The sequence below is a fragment of the Pipra filicauda genome, unplaced genomic scaffold, assembly GCF_003945595.2.
Source record: "Pipra filicauda isolate LSUMZ 115617 unplaced genomic scaffold, ASM394559v2 scaffold4_size7858003_pilon, whole genome shotgun sequence".
NCBI classification, from domain to species: domain Eukaryota; kingdom Metazoa; phylum Chordata; class Aves; order Passeriformes; family Pipridae; genus Pipra; species Pipra filicauda.
The window spans coordinates 3,271,205-3,288,823 of NW_024104643.1; the positions used below are offsets into that span (position 1 = coordinate 3,271,205).

Consider the following 17,619-nt stretch of genomic DNA (forward strand, 5'->3'; position numbering starts at 1 on the left):
ATTTGTGAGTGATGAAGTAAACTGATAGTATATTTGCCTTCAGTTTATATTTTAAATGCCAGTAGTTTGGTTAGTAGCTACTGATGGTATTTGTTTTCTTGCTAAATATATCCAGATACAGTGCACTGAAAATGCATCATACCATTTTGTGTGTAATATGATGATTTCCCAAAAGGAGCTTATATCTAGGGAAGAATAGCAAATTTGAGAAATAGAGCCGTGAAGACACTGATGATATGTTTGGTGAGATATTTGGGTTTAGGTAAAATACACATTAATATTCAAATTCTACCACACAGAACATTAAAATATACAGAGAGTTAAGTTCATCACAAGAGCTCATTCTGAAATCACATTATGATTTTAGCAGTCTCCTGATAACCAGATGGAATTTAACAGAGGGAAAAACATCCATAGTTTTAAAATCAGAAACAAGGACAATCTGTCAAATCTAAATGCAGAGACAACTCTCTTGAAAGCTGGAAGTGGTATTTAATTCTGTTATTTCATTACAGTGTTAGTTGCTACTTTGAGTGAAGCATACCATGTACTTTACAAATGCAGAGGTTTTTTTTGCTTAAGTAACATCATAGTTGAGCCATATTGTCGTTGAATGCTCAAATTCCGCAAATTTATTGGAATTTTTGTGGATTTTTTAAGACTTTGGTTTTATATGACTAAGGAGCTATAAAACTAGTTAAAAAAAATCAGCATTGCAAGTTAGTTGGGACTAATTGGAAACAGTACATAATTTTGGCTTTGTTCCTTGTTTGACTGGATCTCACTCAGTCTCCATGCAGAACTAGGGGGATTTCATAAAGCAACTGGCAGTTGGAATTCCTGTAAGAATAAAAAAGGCCTCTGGAGATTATTATGGGACAAATATATGGAAGATTCAGAAACAAAGACTTTTCTTTCCTTGAGAGAGAAAAAAATCAATATCAGCTTATAACGTTTGTGACGGGAATATATAATTTTTGGTGTAACCACTTTTAACTGATTTATTCTAAGAAGTACTAATGATCGATGAGTCTTAAAGTACATGTGTAGAAAACATGTAAAATACAGTTTATATGACTAAATTCTTGCAGTCAATAAGATTGGATGTGTTTAATGCATAATCAACTTACTTTTTGTGGTCAGAGGGTTAGTAAGAGGAAGAAACTGAATCAGTTATTTTTTCAAATAATTTGTATCGCATTCTGAATTATGAAAAGATGAGGCTTTAACAAATGTGAACAGACATCATTGGAAATAACTTTTAAATCTTTAAAGTATGGAATTTTTTTTCTTTTCAAAGTGAGTATGGTATTAAAAAAATTCTATATTCCTTTTATGTAGTCTGTTATCCTACAGAAAAATTACCCTGTTTCGAGAGTTCTGCTTAGCATGAATGATCTGGTAGGAAAGCAAGGAACTCATGATTGGAAACTCCTCCACTTTTGTTTTGGTCAGGAAAAGTTAAGTTGTTCAGTTAACTCTTATCTTTTTTAATGAAAGCAGGATTTTGGTTATAATAGTGAGCAAGTTGTCAAAGCTAGTTGCTTTAAGAAAAAAACCCCCATGGTCTCTTTTCGGCGATGCTCTGTTCTTGTATTTTTAGTCCACAAGTGTGGTAGGGAGGAGTATTGATTTCTAAAAATTGTTTTAAATTCTAGCAGCATGGATGTATCAATCTCATAATGTGCCTGCAAAGATATTTATTTAAAGTAACATTAAAATCTTTTTCTTTAAAGGCAATTCTGTACCTGCATTAGAGAATATTAAATGTTTTATTTCCAAGGGCTTATTAAATATTCAGTTGTTTTCTTTTTCTGCTGTCAGGTGTATCAAGGGCAAGACTTCTGTGTCCTGGAATGAAACTGAAATAAACTAAATGAACCTCATAAGCTGCTATTGAATGCTCGCATTAGCAAATATACATTACACAGTGAGGGGAGTTGAAGGAGGAGGTGTTGAGATCCAACCCCAGAACAAGTCGTATATAGACAGGATACACACTTTTTCTGGGAAAACACTGAAATATTGTGAGAGATTGTATTCAAAACTTAAATGTGAAGCAATAAGCAAGTGTGACTAACACTTTGCTGTGCATTAACTTCTTCACTGATTGTGATGAGCGTTGGAATACTAAATAATGTGTGGAAATAGCCTGTTTTAAGGGTGTGAGATGGACAGATGAAGCATATTTTAAATATGGAGTTGTATGAGTGATTTTAGGAATATCTATAATACACCTACACCTGAGTGTGAGGATCAATTTCTAGCTCTGCTGTTTTACCTAGGCTGTATCTAAAGCTATTAAGCCTTAGCATGACTGCAGTAAGGCCCTGGCTCCATGCCCTGACAAAAGCAAGTTCTGCAACTAGTCCCATATCTGGGTTTGCTTGGAAAGGAAACTTCGGCATGTGGGTTAGCTGTGAGCCACAGTATCCACTAACCAGGTGGCTTTTCCTACTGCTAAATCCAGGCATGGCCTACAAAGACTGTTGTCAGGTCATTTGCAGCCACAATTTTTAGCGACATTAGTTTTTTAAAGACATTTAGGGAGCTACGTACAAGGTAAAACATGAACTTTGGACTCCTAGAAATTCTGCTAATCCACACACTGCTCAATTTTCTATTCTAGAATTGGTTGTCAGTGTTGAAATTGCTTTAAACTCTGAGCTACTCTGTTCTCTGTGAAACACTGAATTTGAAGTAGGAACCATAAAGTTTTCTGCTTCCAACAAGTTATCTGCAGGCATCTCACACTCACTTTAGATTTATGTACTTCATTAAAATCAAGTTGTAGATGATTAATCCACTTACTGTGAACATTAGTAGAATTTAGCAACAGAGCTTGACTGGGGATCCCATCAACTAGACAAGCTGGGAGATGGAATCTCTACCAATGTCTGAAACACAAGAACAAAATAGGGTGCACTGCCTTCAAACTGTGAGCACAGGGAATCAGCAGCCTACTGAGAGCTTTAACTGCTTAATGAGGAATGTTCTGCATGCTGTGTATTACATAGTGAACATTTTTGTAACTTTTAACTGCCCTTTTGTGGCAAAAATGTACTGAAATTTTTGTTAATTCAATTTGTGTTAATTTCAGTTTTGAAAACAGTGGCCCTGGAGTGTGTCTACAACTATTCTGTGGCTTAGAAAACTGTTGTCCCTCAGGGGGTAAAAAAGAAAACCTAAATGAAGAAAGATTATTTTATCTCATCGATTGAAACAAACCAGAAGCAACTATTAAAAAAGCCAAACAAACAACTTCTAAGAAATGAAAAAAGGATCATGATTATTTGGATCTTATTTGAAAATTTTTCTTCACCTTTTTTTCTGAAGAGTTTCAAGCCATGTGCTTGGGCTGCAATCTTTCATTTAAAAAATGGAGTAAATAAACTCTTTTGCTGTACACCAAGGTTGAACTTGTTTTTCAGCTAGTCAAAACCTAAGTTTTCAGAAGTCACAGTGAAAGGTACTAATGATTCAAGCAGAAAATTGTCTCTAGTTGTAACCTTTCTGAAATAATTATTAACTCCTTTTAGATTTCTGTGCTTCATAAAATAAAAAAGAAACAAACAAAAAGTTGGGTATGACTGAGGGACTATTGCAGAACTGAGGAATAGAACTTGTTGCTCACATCCACCAGAGAACCTGGGAGTGAAGATCTGTACTTACTATGTCTGAAAGGTGGTGCTTGCCCACATGAACAAAAATGGATGTATTTTTAGAGGCTCATAACCTTAGAGGAGCTGGAATTAGGATGAAGGAGAGGGAAAGCATAAAGTGAGGATAACACGTGACTTCGTTTCATTTCTGTCATTACAGATGTTTGTGAAAAACATGCTAGAGTCTTTTCAACACATTTCCTAGTATATAATGTAATACTAAGGAATAATCTTTGTTAATGTAAAGTAAACCCCCAAGAATTTTTTGTTTGACTGATAAAATGTTCCTTCTTGCATTGATCATTGCATTTTCTTCTTGCATGTTCTCTGACCCTCAGATTATTGGAATAACATTGTAGGTCTTTTGTGCCTGAGGTTTCATCATGCTAGGTGCTACGCAAGCTCTATTCTGATCCAAGGAGTTGACAATAAAACCAAATGCAACAAGAGATAAAAGGAATGGGTGTCTTTGCTCAAAACCAGTGATACCATGCATATGCATGGCAAAATGTGTACATCTTGTTGTTTTACATTTCTATGAATGGTTATTGCAGGATTATCAAAAGTCTGTCACCAGATTGCCTTGTCTTTGTTCTAACCTCTGGAAGATGACTGTGTTTAGGATAATGGAGCAAGATACTCAGAGGATTTGGGACATGACTGAATTGTCTTTTTCCTTTAGGGATCGTAAAACACTGAAAGTAGGTGCACAGCTGAAAATTTCAATCTGCTTTGCCAAGTGCTGAGTGCCAAGTGCACTGTGGTCTTTCACAGTGTCAATCTTAAGCAAAACAATAATAAATAGCTTGTTAGGCACTTCTGCCTGTAGTTAATCTCTTGGTATTTGGCATCTTCTTTAGAAAGGTTCTGAACCAGAATGGACTCTTCTTTCTGAAATACAGAAACCAGTGCTACTTATTTACATACTGTTAGATTCACTGCACTGTTGAATGCACAGTTAATCCTTATAATATCTAGTTGTTGGAAAATTATATAGTTGTTGGTAAATTTTACTTTGGCTAGGCTGAATGTAGTTTTATTTTCAGGCAAAAAAATGTTAAGGGTTGTCTGAAGTCACCAGTGTGTTGCTGTTGAAGAGATTGCCCACTATTTTATCTGTCAAAAGTTACCTCCCAAATTGCAAACTACAGTGCTGACTTAGCTTCAGTGATTCTTAGCCTCCACAGATTTGTTTGCTTTTTTCATCCTTGACTGTGTCGAAGGATTCTGGAGGATGCTCTAGGGGCCACCCAAGGGTCATTCTTAGCTCACCAGTGGCTTAGAATCTGATAAATTCTCTATCCATCTTACGGAGAGATTTTGGAAAGATCTGCTGAGATTAATTCACTTAGGTTATATAAATCTTGTCGTATTTGCTGACTCTAGTTGTCTCACACAAGACTGAGGCTTTTTCTGTGTATGTTGTTGTCAGGTGCTGTGAGCTATGAACATGAAGCAATTTTGTAGTTAAGGCAAAGCCAGAAAAGCCTGTTCAGTAAAAATCGAATAGGGTAGGATTGTTTGCTTAGCTTGTGGCTAGAAGTTCAGACTGGATGATAAGTCCCTGAGTCAGTCTTTTTTAAAAGATAACAGGTTTAGTGTTTTTATAATTGTAGGGCATGGTGTGATTTTTTTTCATTGATTGAGGAAAGGAAGCCATAAATAAGCTGCAAATCTCTGATATAGGTAGATGTTTGGGATTTTTGGTAGATACATCTTGTGAGTCTGAATGTAATAAATTTGCCAGGCCTGCATTGCAAATTTAACCTTGTTTCCTGGAGTAAAAGCTATTCTCTCTCCTGCTTGTAAAAACGACATTTTGTTGTCTAACCAATGTTCTGTGTTAGAAAAATGCAACTATTCAGTATTGTACCAGCCCAAATGAGCTCCTGTGGCACATAACACTAAATCTGAGTGCTAATATTGAATTAAGTGATTGATACACAAAGTACACAAAATCAGTTTTGCCACAATGTTGTATCTTGGACTAAAGTGACAGAACAGAGGCATTCCTGCTTATGGCTGTTGTTCTGTCTGCCTTGTAACTAGATTTTTTCCAACAAGGTTCAAGATTTTGGTGTGGTAGCATATAGGCACTAGATATTTTTAAAAACCTGTTTAGGCATCTTTTTGTGTCTTTGGGCTCCCTTTGCCTTCAAAAATCTTAAGGTCTTCAGAAGGCTTTTTTTTTCCAGGATAATATTGACTATAAAATGTCTGTTAAGCTGAAAATTCAAAATAACAAACATATTGATAACATGTTATAAGCCCTGGCTCAGGGAAGGATTTAAATACATCATCTACTCAGGTACCACACCATTACAGTTAGAGTGTAGATAATATGGTGGTAATGTAATGTCACTGCAAAGAAATTAACCATTGTAGCAAAGGAACAACTGACTTCAAACTACCTTTGCATTTGTGTGTTTTACTGGTTATAAGAAAATCTATCTCTACCTCTAGCTGTTTTCCTCATTGTTAATTTTTGAGATCCTGTCCTGGATGTTCTCTTTTCTTCAGTGTTTGACTGTGATGACTGAGTCGAAGATCAAGCAGTGTATGTTTTTTAAGTCTTAAAAAATACTCTGTAATAGCTGTCTCCAGGTTATTTACCTGTATTTTATTAGTTCACGTGCCTCTATGGAACTGAATTTGTATTTCCCTTTTTGTTCAAATTGTCTTGGGTTTGTAACTTTGTTAGCAGAATTGTATATCCTAACACCCTGTTGTACCTCTGCCACCACAGTGTGTGAGGTTCTGCTAGGTTTGCTTTTAGCGCTTCCTAAGAGGATGAGTGATGGAGCATTGCAAACATAACAGGCTGTGCAACCAGCTCTATCTGTAACATAGAAGGCGTTTTCTATCAGTAAATATTCTGTATTTGTGTATCATTGAAAATCCAAAGGAAACCCAGAGTTTGGATCTGCTTCTTGGTCCCTCTGAATTGCCCTTCAGAATGGGTGTGAATTTTTAACCATAATTTCAAGACCATTAGGGTTGGCCCCATTTTCCACTGTGTGAGAGGTGGATATCCTTGCTGTGGTTGGTGTGTATGGGGGCTGTTTATAAGGTACCCTGACAACTGAATGGAATTCAGACAATTTAGCACAGGTTAAAGAATTTGTTGCCACTTTCTTAATGAGTTGCATCTTGTCTCGGTGTCCATCACCAAGACTTTTCCTGCTTCCAGACTCCTGGCCTTTGTGTGAGAACTGTCTGCTGCTCTCCTCTGGCCTAGATGTAAATTTTTATGCATATGAGTTTGTCAGTCATTTGAGGATGAATAAGTAAAAGTTTTATAATAAACACTGGTATTGTTAGTATTAATGTGAAGAGCTGTGTGGTTCTGATGTCTCTTTTATCTCTTTTTGTTTCAGTTCATTGCTTTTGCCTCTTTATTCTTCATCCTAGTTTCAATCACAACCTTCTGCCTGGAAACACATGAGGCTTTCAATACTATTATAAATAAAACTGAGCAGGTCGTCAATGGGACAGAAACTGTGCTACAGTATGAGATTGAGACAGATCCTGCCCTGACGTATGTGGAAGGAGTCTGCGTGGTATGGTTTACATTTGAATTTTTAGTACGTGTTGTTTTTTCCCCCAACAAACTTGAATTCATCAAAAACCTCTTGAATATCATTGACTTTGTGGCAATCCTGCCCTTTTATCTAGAAGTGGGCCTGAGCGGGCTCTCCTCCAAAGCTGCTAAGGACGTGCTTGGTTTCCTCAGGGTGGTAAGGTTTGTCAGGATCCTGCGGATCTTCAAGCTCACTCGACACTTCGTGGGCCTCAGGGTGCTGGGCCATACGCTGCGAGCCAGCACCAATGAATTTCTGCTGCTGATAATATTCCTGGCACTCGGTGTTTTGATATTTGCCACTATGATCTACTACGCAGAGCGGGTAGGAGCCCAGCCTAATGACCCATCAGCAAGTGAACACACGCAGTTCAAAAATATCCCTATTGGCTTCTGGTGGGCTGTCGTCACCATGACCACCTTGGGATATGGGGATATGTATCCACGGACTTGGTCAGGCATGCTGGTGGGAGCCCTGTGTGCGTTGGCAGGGGTGCTCACCATAGCCATGCCTGTGCCTGTGATAGTTAACAATTTTGGGATGTACTACTCCCTGGCCATGGCAAAGCAGAAACTGCCGAGGAAGCGGAAGAAGCACATCCCTCCTGCTCCTCAAGCCAGCTCACCCACCTTCTGCAAGACAGACTTGAACATGGCCTGCAATAGCACACAGGGTGACATCTGCCTGGGCAAGGACAACCAGCTGATGGAGCACAACAGATCATCAGGTAGGACCCCAGTGGAAATGCATGTCCTCTGAAAACACTTTATAGACCAGTATGTTTGGTAGGAGTCAGAAAGCAGCCAGCCTTTCTGCCCGGAGAAGACATAGCTCCCACCCTTCTCCCCTCCAACGTTTGCGTGTGTCAGTCTCATAGAGGACAAAGTAGGTATAGTGATGTTCCCAAACCTCTATGTAGCTGGTCTATACAGTTTTGCTTGCTCTGTTGAGAATGCTTTCCTGCTGATGATATCAACCTTTTCTTTTGCCTGTTGTTTGTTGCGTCATATGGATGTTTCTTGTTTTTCTGCATGACTGTGACTATTTGAGCAGCCACCGTGTCCCACCCTGTTGGACTCCATGGTGTTTTGCCTCAGTGTCTGTCTCTTGTGTCAGCTTTGCCTGTGCCACATCGTGGCCTGTTAAGCAAGATCCTACAAAGAAGCAGTCATTTAAAAGGAGCAGGTGCTTTACATCCAAAGCCCAGCACTCAAAGGAAATAGGAAGAAATTCTCTTTCTAGTTTTCTTTCCATTTGGCATTCTGCTTCCCTGGCTAAAAGAACCTCCTTCATCTGTTAACATTGCATGATATTTACTATTAATTAAATGATAATAGCATAGATGATGTAAAGTTTGTAAAAAAAAAAAAGAAAATGACAGCCCTTAGCAACATCATCGCTATTGCTGTTGATTTTTGTGATTTCTATTACCTTATTTGTTAGAGTTCCAAATGATAAATAAGAAGTATTTTGTGCTTATCTCAGTGAAAATGTGTATCAAATGACAGCCTCAGCCCCTCCAAGCCACTGCTCCATATTTCATATCTGTGCAATTAAATTTTACCTCTCAGTATTTTTTATCAGCAAGAATATTTTTTTTGTTTCTGAAGTATATTTATTCTTAAGCCAAGCACAGTCTGTTTATAAAGCTACCATACCAGTCATTGGACTCCTGTTGGAACACTGCTAAAGAATAATAAGAGCAAAACCACCCATGACTGGTGTCGTCCAGTAATTGAAATTTATTTTTTAAAAAGAAGAGTCTATAAAATTGGTCTCTGAAAAATATCCTTCTTTGGTCTGTTGCTCTGTTACTGAATAGCATTTATGTTCAAAGAAGCTCAGTTTCTGACTTACTGTTCACAAAGTTAACACAGCTTTTTGAACACAAAATATATTTAAGAGGACAGAAACCCTTGAAAGGACACACACTGAGAGTGAAATATAGTTAGTTTTACAGTACTTTGACTGATACCCACTTTGAGATAAAATCTTTAAAGTGTTAATGATAACAGCTTTTTCATGCCATCAGGTCCTACTAAAGGTATTCTGAATGGAGAAGGCTCATTGTGATCACAACAAAGAGACACTTCTTTGTGTCTGCAGCTTTATTTACAAAGGATCCTTGATTTACAATAGTCCTTGAAATTAGAGAGAAAGCAAATATGCAAAAAGGAGACATTTTAAAGTCTTAACTTTCTCTTCAGTAGTGCCACCACTCACATCATGCACTGTAGCTTTATTTCTGGTAGAGAATGCTATTAGAGTCACTAGGAATTCTGTGCAAAACTTCAAGGCTGAATTTCACCCTTTGCATTCACAGTTCAGGAAAAAAAAGTGCTCAGATTTAAATGCAAAGGTAAAGCTCAAGTTATGTTTTTACTGAATTTGAAATAGTAGATAATTTTAAAAGAAAGTTCTTTGGGAGTGACAAATCAGGAAAGGTACAAAGTTTGCTGTTTGACAAAATAAAGTAGAAACCAAAGACAGCATTTAGTGTTGGGTACTTATAATGACAAGCAGTGCAAGTGTTTTATATAAAGAAATGAAAGCTAAATGTGTTATTAAACAGCCCATAGTGCCAAATGTTGAAAATTTAGCCCTCCTGGGTGAGGAGTTATCTTTAAAACATACCAAACATCATATTCTAAGCAAAAATTACTAACATGACCTCTTGTTTAGCAAAAAGGATAGCCAAAATAGTAAATACATGTTTGAAATATCCAAGACTGACTGTACTCTGAAGTTACAGTCCATAGTGGGCAACTAACTGAGCCTTGATTTGACTATTTCTTATTTCATGTTAGTTTAATATAACCTTATATGAGTTTTAGAAGAAGAACAGGAAAGTTGAAAGATCACTGTTCTTGAATAAAACAAAAATCTTTTGCCATTTTGTACTGATTAATGATTAATTGCAGAATTGTTTTCTTCTAATGATTTACTTTATAACTATTTTTTGAGTGATGGGAATATCTGGCATTCAGCATAAGCTCTTTGTGATGTCTCATTTCCTCATTCATTATTGTCTGTAAATGGGCATGGTGCTTTAACCAGTGTTATCAGGTGAAGACAGTGCAGGAAGTGAGCAGCCACTCTCACCTGGTGAAAGGCTCCCTCCCATCAGACGTTCTAGTACAAGAGACAAAAACAGAAGAGGGGGAACATGTTTCCTACTGACAACAGGTGATTACACGTGTGCTACTGATGGAGGGATCAGGAAAGGTATGAACTTCTTTCATTAGATCATAAAAGGTTACTCAGCAATGTACTTGTGAAAAACAATCTTAGAGTAAAATGATGTGCACAATGCTCTTAGAGGAAAGACTGTACTCACAATGTATCTTTTTTTCTTTACTCCTAGTCATTCTTTTCCTACTTTCCTTTTAGAAACACTTATCCCCTTTAGTCTTCAAAAAATGTGCTTGATGTTGGACCCTCATTTCACTTGTGTCTTTATTTGTCTGTTATCTCTAATGGAAAAGCCTGCAATTTAGACCTTGCTCATTCAACCACTCATCTCTCAATATCATTTGTCATTCTAAAAGACAAATTAGTCATGTAATAACTTTGGTCTGCTCTTAATAACTTAGTAAAATTTGCAGCTGCATACACTTTAAAATGTCAGAAGTAAGCAACATTTTTGTTCTGAAGACAAAAAAGCATATTATGAGATGCTATTTAGATTTCTTTCGAATAAAAGTTTGAGCTTACAATGCCAAAAAATTCTTTGCGATACACCACTGATACTAAAAGGTGACTTCCTATCCCAACCAGAATTCAACTACAGTAAACAATGCTTGACCTTGCAAGGTGCTAAAAATACCTATCTACTTATTCAGCCTCTTTAAGTCTGATTGCTCCCTGTTCAGTAGGATGGGTCCCAGGCAGAGTTTGCAAAACTCCTGTTTCTTATTTGTACCTCTCCCATGACTATGTTGTTAGCCCATCAGGCCACAGCTGGCTGCAAAACTAACATCAGGACATAGCCCTAAAATCAGCAATGCCAGTAGTAGTCTTGCCATTTCCTTAGATAAGAATTCCTTTCATTTCTTGGCAAATTACATTCTTCTGAAATTGTATAATTCTAACAGATTCCATGTTCCTGAGTGCTGATGTGTAGTTATTCACCTCAGAGTTCACGTGAAGTAGCCATGGGGCAGTGGACAAGCATTTTTGGCTCAGATTTTTCTGGCTTTTTTTTTTTTTTAAAAACTTATTTGATGTATAGAGAACATAGGTGTCCCAGCTAGCCATATACCCTGAAGGAATTCTCTTGGGTTGTTCTGCAAATGCTATTTTTGCACTTCCAAAGCATGAGCTCACTAGGTTAAACCTGTGAAGGCAGATATGCAACCAGAGTTGCGTGTGGATGGTATTCATGAAAACTATGACTGTCTCTATGCTCCTGCATTTTACAGACTTCTATATATAATGTTTAGATTAAATGGAACTTGGTTGCAAACATGTTTTTGCACAGACTTACTACGCTTTCCACTGAGCATATATTTCACACTGTCTTCTCAACAACTAGGATTGTTTAAAGTATCTCTAATGGTAAGAGTCCAGTCTTTAAGGAGGTCAAGAACACCTGGATAAGTCACATTGCCATGGCATCTTGCAAGATCAGGTTCTGGACTTCACTCAGCAAGTTATGGCAGTAACCATAACTAGAAGAGATCAGAAATAATAAAAAAAGTTACCCATCAGCTCCTAGAGACATATTTATATAACAATAAAACATATCTTTTACCGGAACATTTAATTTGTGAATCCAGATCTAAAAGAAAATTATGTCATAGTTTTTACTAGAACACTGGGGCTTGAGTTCAGAATGGACAGTTTTTTGATGAGAAATGTGCTCTTTGTCTGGCTCTGATGATAGTCTTAGTCAAGGTTGAAATGTTTTAGCCACCGGCTTTGAACTATATTTTATACAGAGTAGGGAAGTTTGTGTGTAATCAGAAAACATCTTCAAGTAATGGGTTTGAATACTTGAATTTAATTCACACATCAAGTCTACTACTTCTTTCCCCCCCCTTCTTTCTTTTTTCTCTCTTTCTTTCCTTCTTTCTTTCTTTCTGTACATCCTTCTTGTGTGGTTTGTTCCTTGGTTGGTTCTTGATTATGTTCAATGATAATTTATTCTGAGCTTTTTTTCATTGACATCTTATCTCCATCTCTAAAATTATGCTGATTCAGAGCCGATCCACTAAAATACCTGAAACATAGTGATTTTGGATCATGTTTCTGTCTCTGTTCATCTTGTGTATCCGGTTTTCATTTTTAGGAGTACCTATTTTCTTTATAATCTTTATCATATTCCTCTATCAGTTCTTTCCCTTTATCATTAGAAAAGTAGCAGGAAAATAATCTTAAAAATTACTTTCCTAGTTTCTATGTAAAAAATCTACCTGATTTTTTTTTTTTACTTTTTAATAAGCTTTATGTTTACAGGGACATTAAATATATATACTAGCATTGTGCTTCCCCTTGATTCCCCTTTCAACTGTGATTCTTTCTAATTTGTGTAAATACTGATAGAAACTCAGAAACTGGAGGCTATTTCTGAAATGTATCAGAAGTCTGTGTAGCATCACAGTCTAGTCTGCCCTTGCAATCTGGAGAGAACATTGCACAGTGTTTTAGCAGACATGAGGTTATACATTTGTTTAATTATAGTTTTACAGCATACAGTTCTCAGTAGGTAAGAAATATGTTAATTGTTGTTAGGGGAGAACCTAAGATATGATTTTTCCGGAAGATGCTATCTGGTAACTCTGTTATCTGAAGATCTGGACTTTGAACCAGTAACCATTTCAATCAGGAAAAAAAAGTCTAATGACATTGCATGTGATGTTTAGCTTTATTGTCATTGGTATTTTATAGTTTCTGCGAGAAAAATCTCAGTATTTCACTGTAAGCAATTTGTACCAGAACATCTTAACCTGACAAATGCTTAGATGCATACTTGTCTTCAAGGAAATAAGTAGTGCCACTGAAATCAGTGAGACTTCTAACACTTGCAGTGAAGCATGTATCCATGTACTTGAGGCGCAAGGTCCTTTCCGGCTTAATCTTTGTTGTATTTCCTTGCAGTATCTCTTTCCAGACTGAGATTCTTTTCTTAGTAAGTGGGGTTTTTCAGGTGGTATTGAAAATACTCAAGTATGAAGATAGTGATGCAGTGAATAGCAATGCTTTTTCATTGTTTTACAGCATAGCTTCTACAAAGTAAAAACAATATGTAGCAAAAAGTAAGTAGCTAGAGCTCACCGTGCATGCGAAAAGAAATGTCTGCAAATGCAATGTTCCCTTCAAATTGTGAAGCATTATGTGGCCCCCTCATTTAATGATTAATTATTTACTACTTGCTTATGTGGATTAATACCATTTATTTCATTTGAGTCAGCTGGAAAAGAAACACAAATACAATGTTTTAAATTTGCCATTTGGGAAGCATTTGCAAATATGTCAAACTCTGCTATCTTATTGGACTTTAAAATTAGACACAAAGTCTAAGAGTTGATATTTCTGAAGATGGAGCTTCTTTCTCAATTATCATTCAGTCCTCTGCAAAAGTGATTTACACATACTGTATACAATTTACCTGGTTTCTGGTTTCTTTGTTTTAAAGAAAAATTGTCCTTTATTAGGAATTGAGTTTAGCAGAGATTATATAATTCTAACAGTTTCTATAGTCTGTCTTAATGGGTTTTTGGTTATGCTTAGCCAGATAGCTCACTGAGTGACCTTGCTGGGATCCCTTAACTTGCACTCTCTGCTCAAGCCCACAAAGTGATAATGAGTGCAAGAAGGAATGTGGAAGAGCAGGTCAGACCTTTTTTGTGGTGGTCTGTTTAACTTTTGGGGGAAAAAATAGCAGCATTAGTTTGTAAATAATTTTATTTATTAGTATCTTTTGGCAGTAATGTGTGTCAGCATTGAGTTCTTTTGCAGGCAGATTCCCTCTGAATCCCCAATAGCTCCTTGGATTACATTACACTGTATTGTTTGTCTGGTTTTTTGGCTGACTTCAACTGATGTCTCTGCATTTTCTCATACAAGGCTATGAAAAATCTCGAAGCTTAAACAACATAGCTGGCTTGACAGGCAATTCTCTGCGACTGTCTCCAGTAACATCACCCTACAGCTCACCTTGTCCTCTAAGGCGCTCTCGGTCTCCCATCCCTTCCATCTTGTAAACCAGATGGCATCAATCGGCTATATAGTGTTAAATCAAATACTGTTTACCACATACCGAAAATAAGTGTAGCATTAACCACAGGCTCCACAAATACTGTCTAACTCGTGCATGATACAACTGTTAATAGTAAGAAAAGCCACATGGGTAGCTGAAGATTTTTGTCTTGGCTTTTAAAGATTACTTAAGTAGCACTTCTCCTTTTATCTACTATATTGTCCTACTTTCCTGTGGCAATAAAAGGACAGTTAGCGGATGCTGTTGTCAAGTATATTCAATAAATAAGCATATTTTCAGGGAGATTTACTTAAAATAATGTGCTTCCAACTAATTATCAGCCACTCCATTAAACCTCCATTTCTTGTGACTCTAATCCATTCTGAAGATGTCTGCTTTGAAGGGTCTGCTCATTTGCATGGACCATCCTGTCTCCATCACCTGACAAGCAGTGTTGCTGATTGTGGAGACCACAGAGGGCTCTGGATGTGTGTTCTCACATTGTTACCATTCTGCTGAAATGAAAGCACTGATAAACTGGTCTGCATGTGGGATTGTTTTTCTTTGTTTAACCTTTTTCTTTATTTTTTAACTATCTACCTGTTTATAAATGGCTTTATTTTGTGATTAACTTATTTCGGTACTGGATTGCTGTATCAGAGTTCTGAATGTCTCCGGTTGTTTGCACACAGATAACTGCAAAGAGGTTGTCATTACTGGTTACACGCAAGCAGAAGCCAGATCTCTTTCTTAATGGCTTGGGGAAGGCACAAAACATGCAAGAAAGGTAAACGCCATCCAGACTTGCAATTTTAAGCTAGCAAGTGCTGCTTGGTACTGTAGTAATTTCTCTACTCCAGGGTTCTTCAACATTTTCAGAGGCTGAGTACCAAGTAAAATTGAAACAGTTGTGGGGGCTTTTTTGTACCATTGTAAGAGGGTAGTGGTTCTCAAGACAGGTTTTTGACCAGCCTTGTACCTCTGGCTCATGACCTTCAAAAATTTCTTCAATGTTTTTTGAGCTTTGTCCTATTTGTTGTTTGTCTGTCTGTTTTGCAACCTGTCTCCTGTATTCTCCATCTGTCTTCATAAAGCATAAAGATACTGTTAAAATGGCCCCCTCTTTTAAGTTTAACTAAGAGCATTTTTTCTCCTTTTCTCTTTTTTTTTCATATGGACTATACTTATGTGTATAGATAGAAATATATCTATTTTTCAAGTGCAAGTTAGTATCATCTAGTCTAACTCATGTGTGCACTCTGAAGATTTTTCAAGTGGGATTTAGTAGCGGCTTTACAGCACTGACCGGTTGCCTATGGCATCAGTCTTCCTCCTAGCAACCAGCATTCATTACAATTTTGAAACTGTATCTCCTCTAGTGTCTTTTTCATTCAATATTAACCTCTGTTTATGCAACAGGATAAATGCAATGGCATATTTGAGGTTCTGGGCTGGTGAGGAAAAATTACCCTAAACCATAGAATTTTAGAACTACATGGGGAAGACCATAATGACTGAAGTCTTAAGAGATCATTGAAATTGTTGAGTAATACCTTATTGTCATGTTTTATTTTTTGTTAGGAAAAGAAATATTGTTGACCATGTAACATGTTCTTCTGTATATAGCCTAGCCCAATAGCATGACCTGCATGTCAGAATTCTTGTACAATAATGTATTTATCAAAGTATACATTTCTGATATTTAGAGATGTACATTGATTTACTTTTGGTAAAATATTGTCAATAGAGAGATAATTGCAAACAGCTTTTAGCAAATTAATTAATACAATATTTGGTGCTGCTGTTATATTAACTACAGTGTTGTACAGAATTTATCATGGATTTTTGACTGCTGAAAAAGGGACAATGGAATTTAGCCATACCAAGGACTGTACTGGAAAGAGACTGCTGCTGCTGAATGGGCCCTGATAAACAACTCACACCTTGAGGAGGTCACTGAAACTTTACGTGCGAAGTAGAGCTTGTTAAAGAAGATTAAAGACTGCTCATAATTACTGCTACCAGAGGAAGGGGTGACTAGTCACTGTTGATGAGTCAGCTGTAAATATAAAATGTGTGTGCATGGAATATCAGTTTTTATCTATATCAAGGAAAGCTGAATTCATGTCATCATTGCTAAGGCTCCATGCAAAGACCCACACCCCTGTGTTCTTCCTGGTTCCTGCAGTAAGTTGTGCTGTGGATCATACAAAGACACACACTTAATAATGATAGTGATGTAGTCTACATCTGTCTTGACTTCTGTCATACTAATGGCATATTTTGCAAAGGTCACAAATTTGAACAGAGTAGCTTTGCTTAAGTCCTTGCTTTCTCAGTTTGCCATGACCTAAATTGTTATGAATTCTAGTGTACATGCCAAGTCTTAAGTTTACTTTTCACTTTGATAACAAAAATGTGACTGCAGATAAACATCACTGACTTTGTTCACAGCACACAGTCTTCTTTCATTGTTACCTCAGACTATAAGTATTATCAGAAATAAAATTCTGGCAGCAAGACTATTTTGTTTTTTTTTTAATTCAAAGTGTTGCAAACCCAGCATCAATAAGTATAAAAGTTGTATTAAAATTATATCCTACAAATGTATATTTTACATAAAATATATATTCTTTGATAAGTTACTTTCTGTGATTCTTGTGGTAAATGGATCTAGTCTATTCTATGTTTATGAGACATTGCAGTGCTATGATGTGATAATTATGTTCTCTCCATCCTATTCAGTGGGAAGTTCTCCAGAATCTGTTTTGTCACCCTGGTGTCCCAATTGTAGGGACCTGTCCCAGTTGTGAAACTCTGTATCGTGGAACTTCTGTGAACATGTCAAGGTGCATGCACAATCCTGGTGGAAACCAGTGGAAATGTAATACCTGAATTGGAGAATAAAAGGCAAAAGACCCGGGGAGGAACTTGGAACATATCTTCTGAAGTGGCTCATGCGCTTTCTTTAGCTTTATTGGTCCCCTGCCTGCTACTGGCCATCCCAGTTCTCAAAACAGCTTCCTGGGGTGCATGAGGATTGGATTCAAAAACTAGCATGAGCTGGCTTCTGAAACAATTTAAAATCTATCATGTTAATGATGCTACACCTCGTGCGGAAGTTGCAATTGGGTTAGATGTTTTAAGTCTAATGGGAGTTTTATTGCATCCTGGT

General features: G+C 37.0%; 1 protein-coding gene across 9 annotated transcripts in view; it reads left to right on the plus strand.

Moving 5' to 3' along the window:
- The window catches only part of KCNC2 (potassium voltage-gated channel subfamily C member 2), a 102,673-nt gene extending 85,288 nt beyond the window's left edge, over nt 1–17,385 (plus strand). For 3 of the 9 annotated variants that reach the window (XM_027747759.2, XM_027747761.2, XM_027747760.2), the window contains exons 3-5: nt 7,040–7,970; nt 10,301–10,468; nt 14,312–17,385. In XM_027747759.2, coding sequence (XP_027603560.1) covers nt 7,040–7,970; nt 10,301–10,468; nt 14,312–14,448 — 1,236 coding nt within the window. In that variant the 3' untranslated portion in view covers nt 14,449–17,385. Of the gene's footprint in view, nt 1–7,039; nt 7,971–8,296; nt 8,596–10,300; nt 10,469–14,311 lie in introns of those variants that run through there. The other 6 variants (XM_039386687.1, XM_027747766.2, XM_027747771.2 and 3 more) reach the window with 6 other exon arrangements.
- Nucleotides 17,386–17,619: the final 234 nt, after the last annotated feature.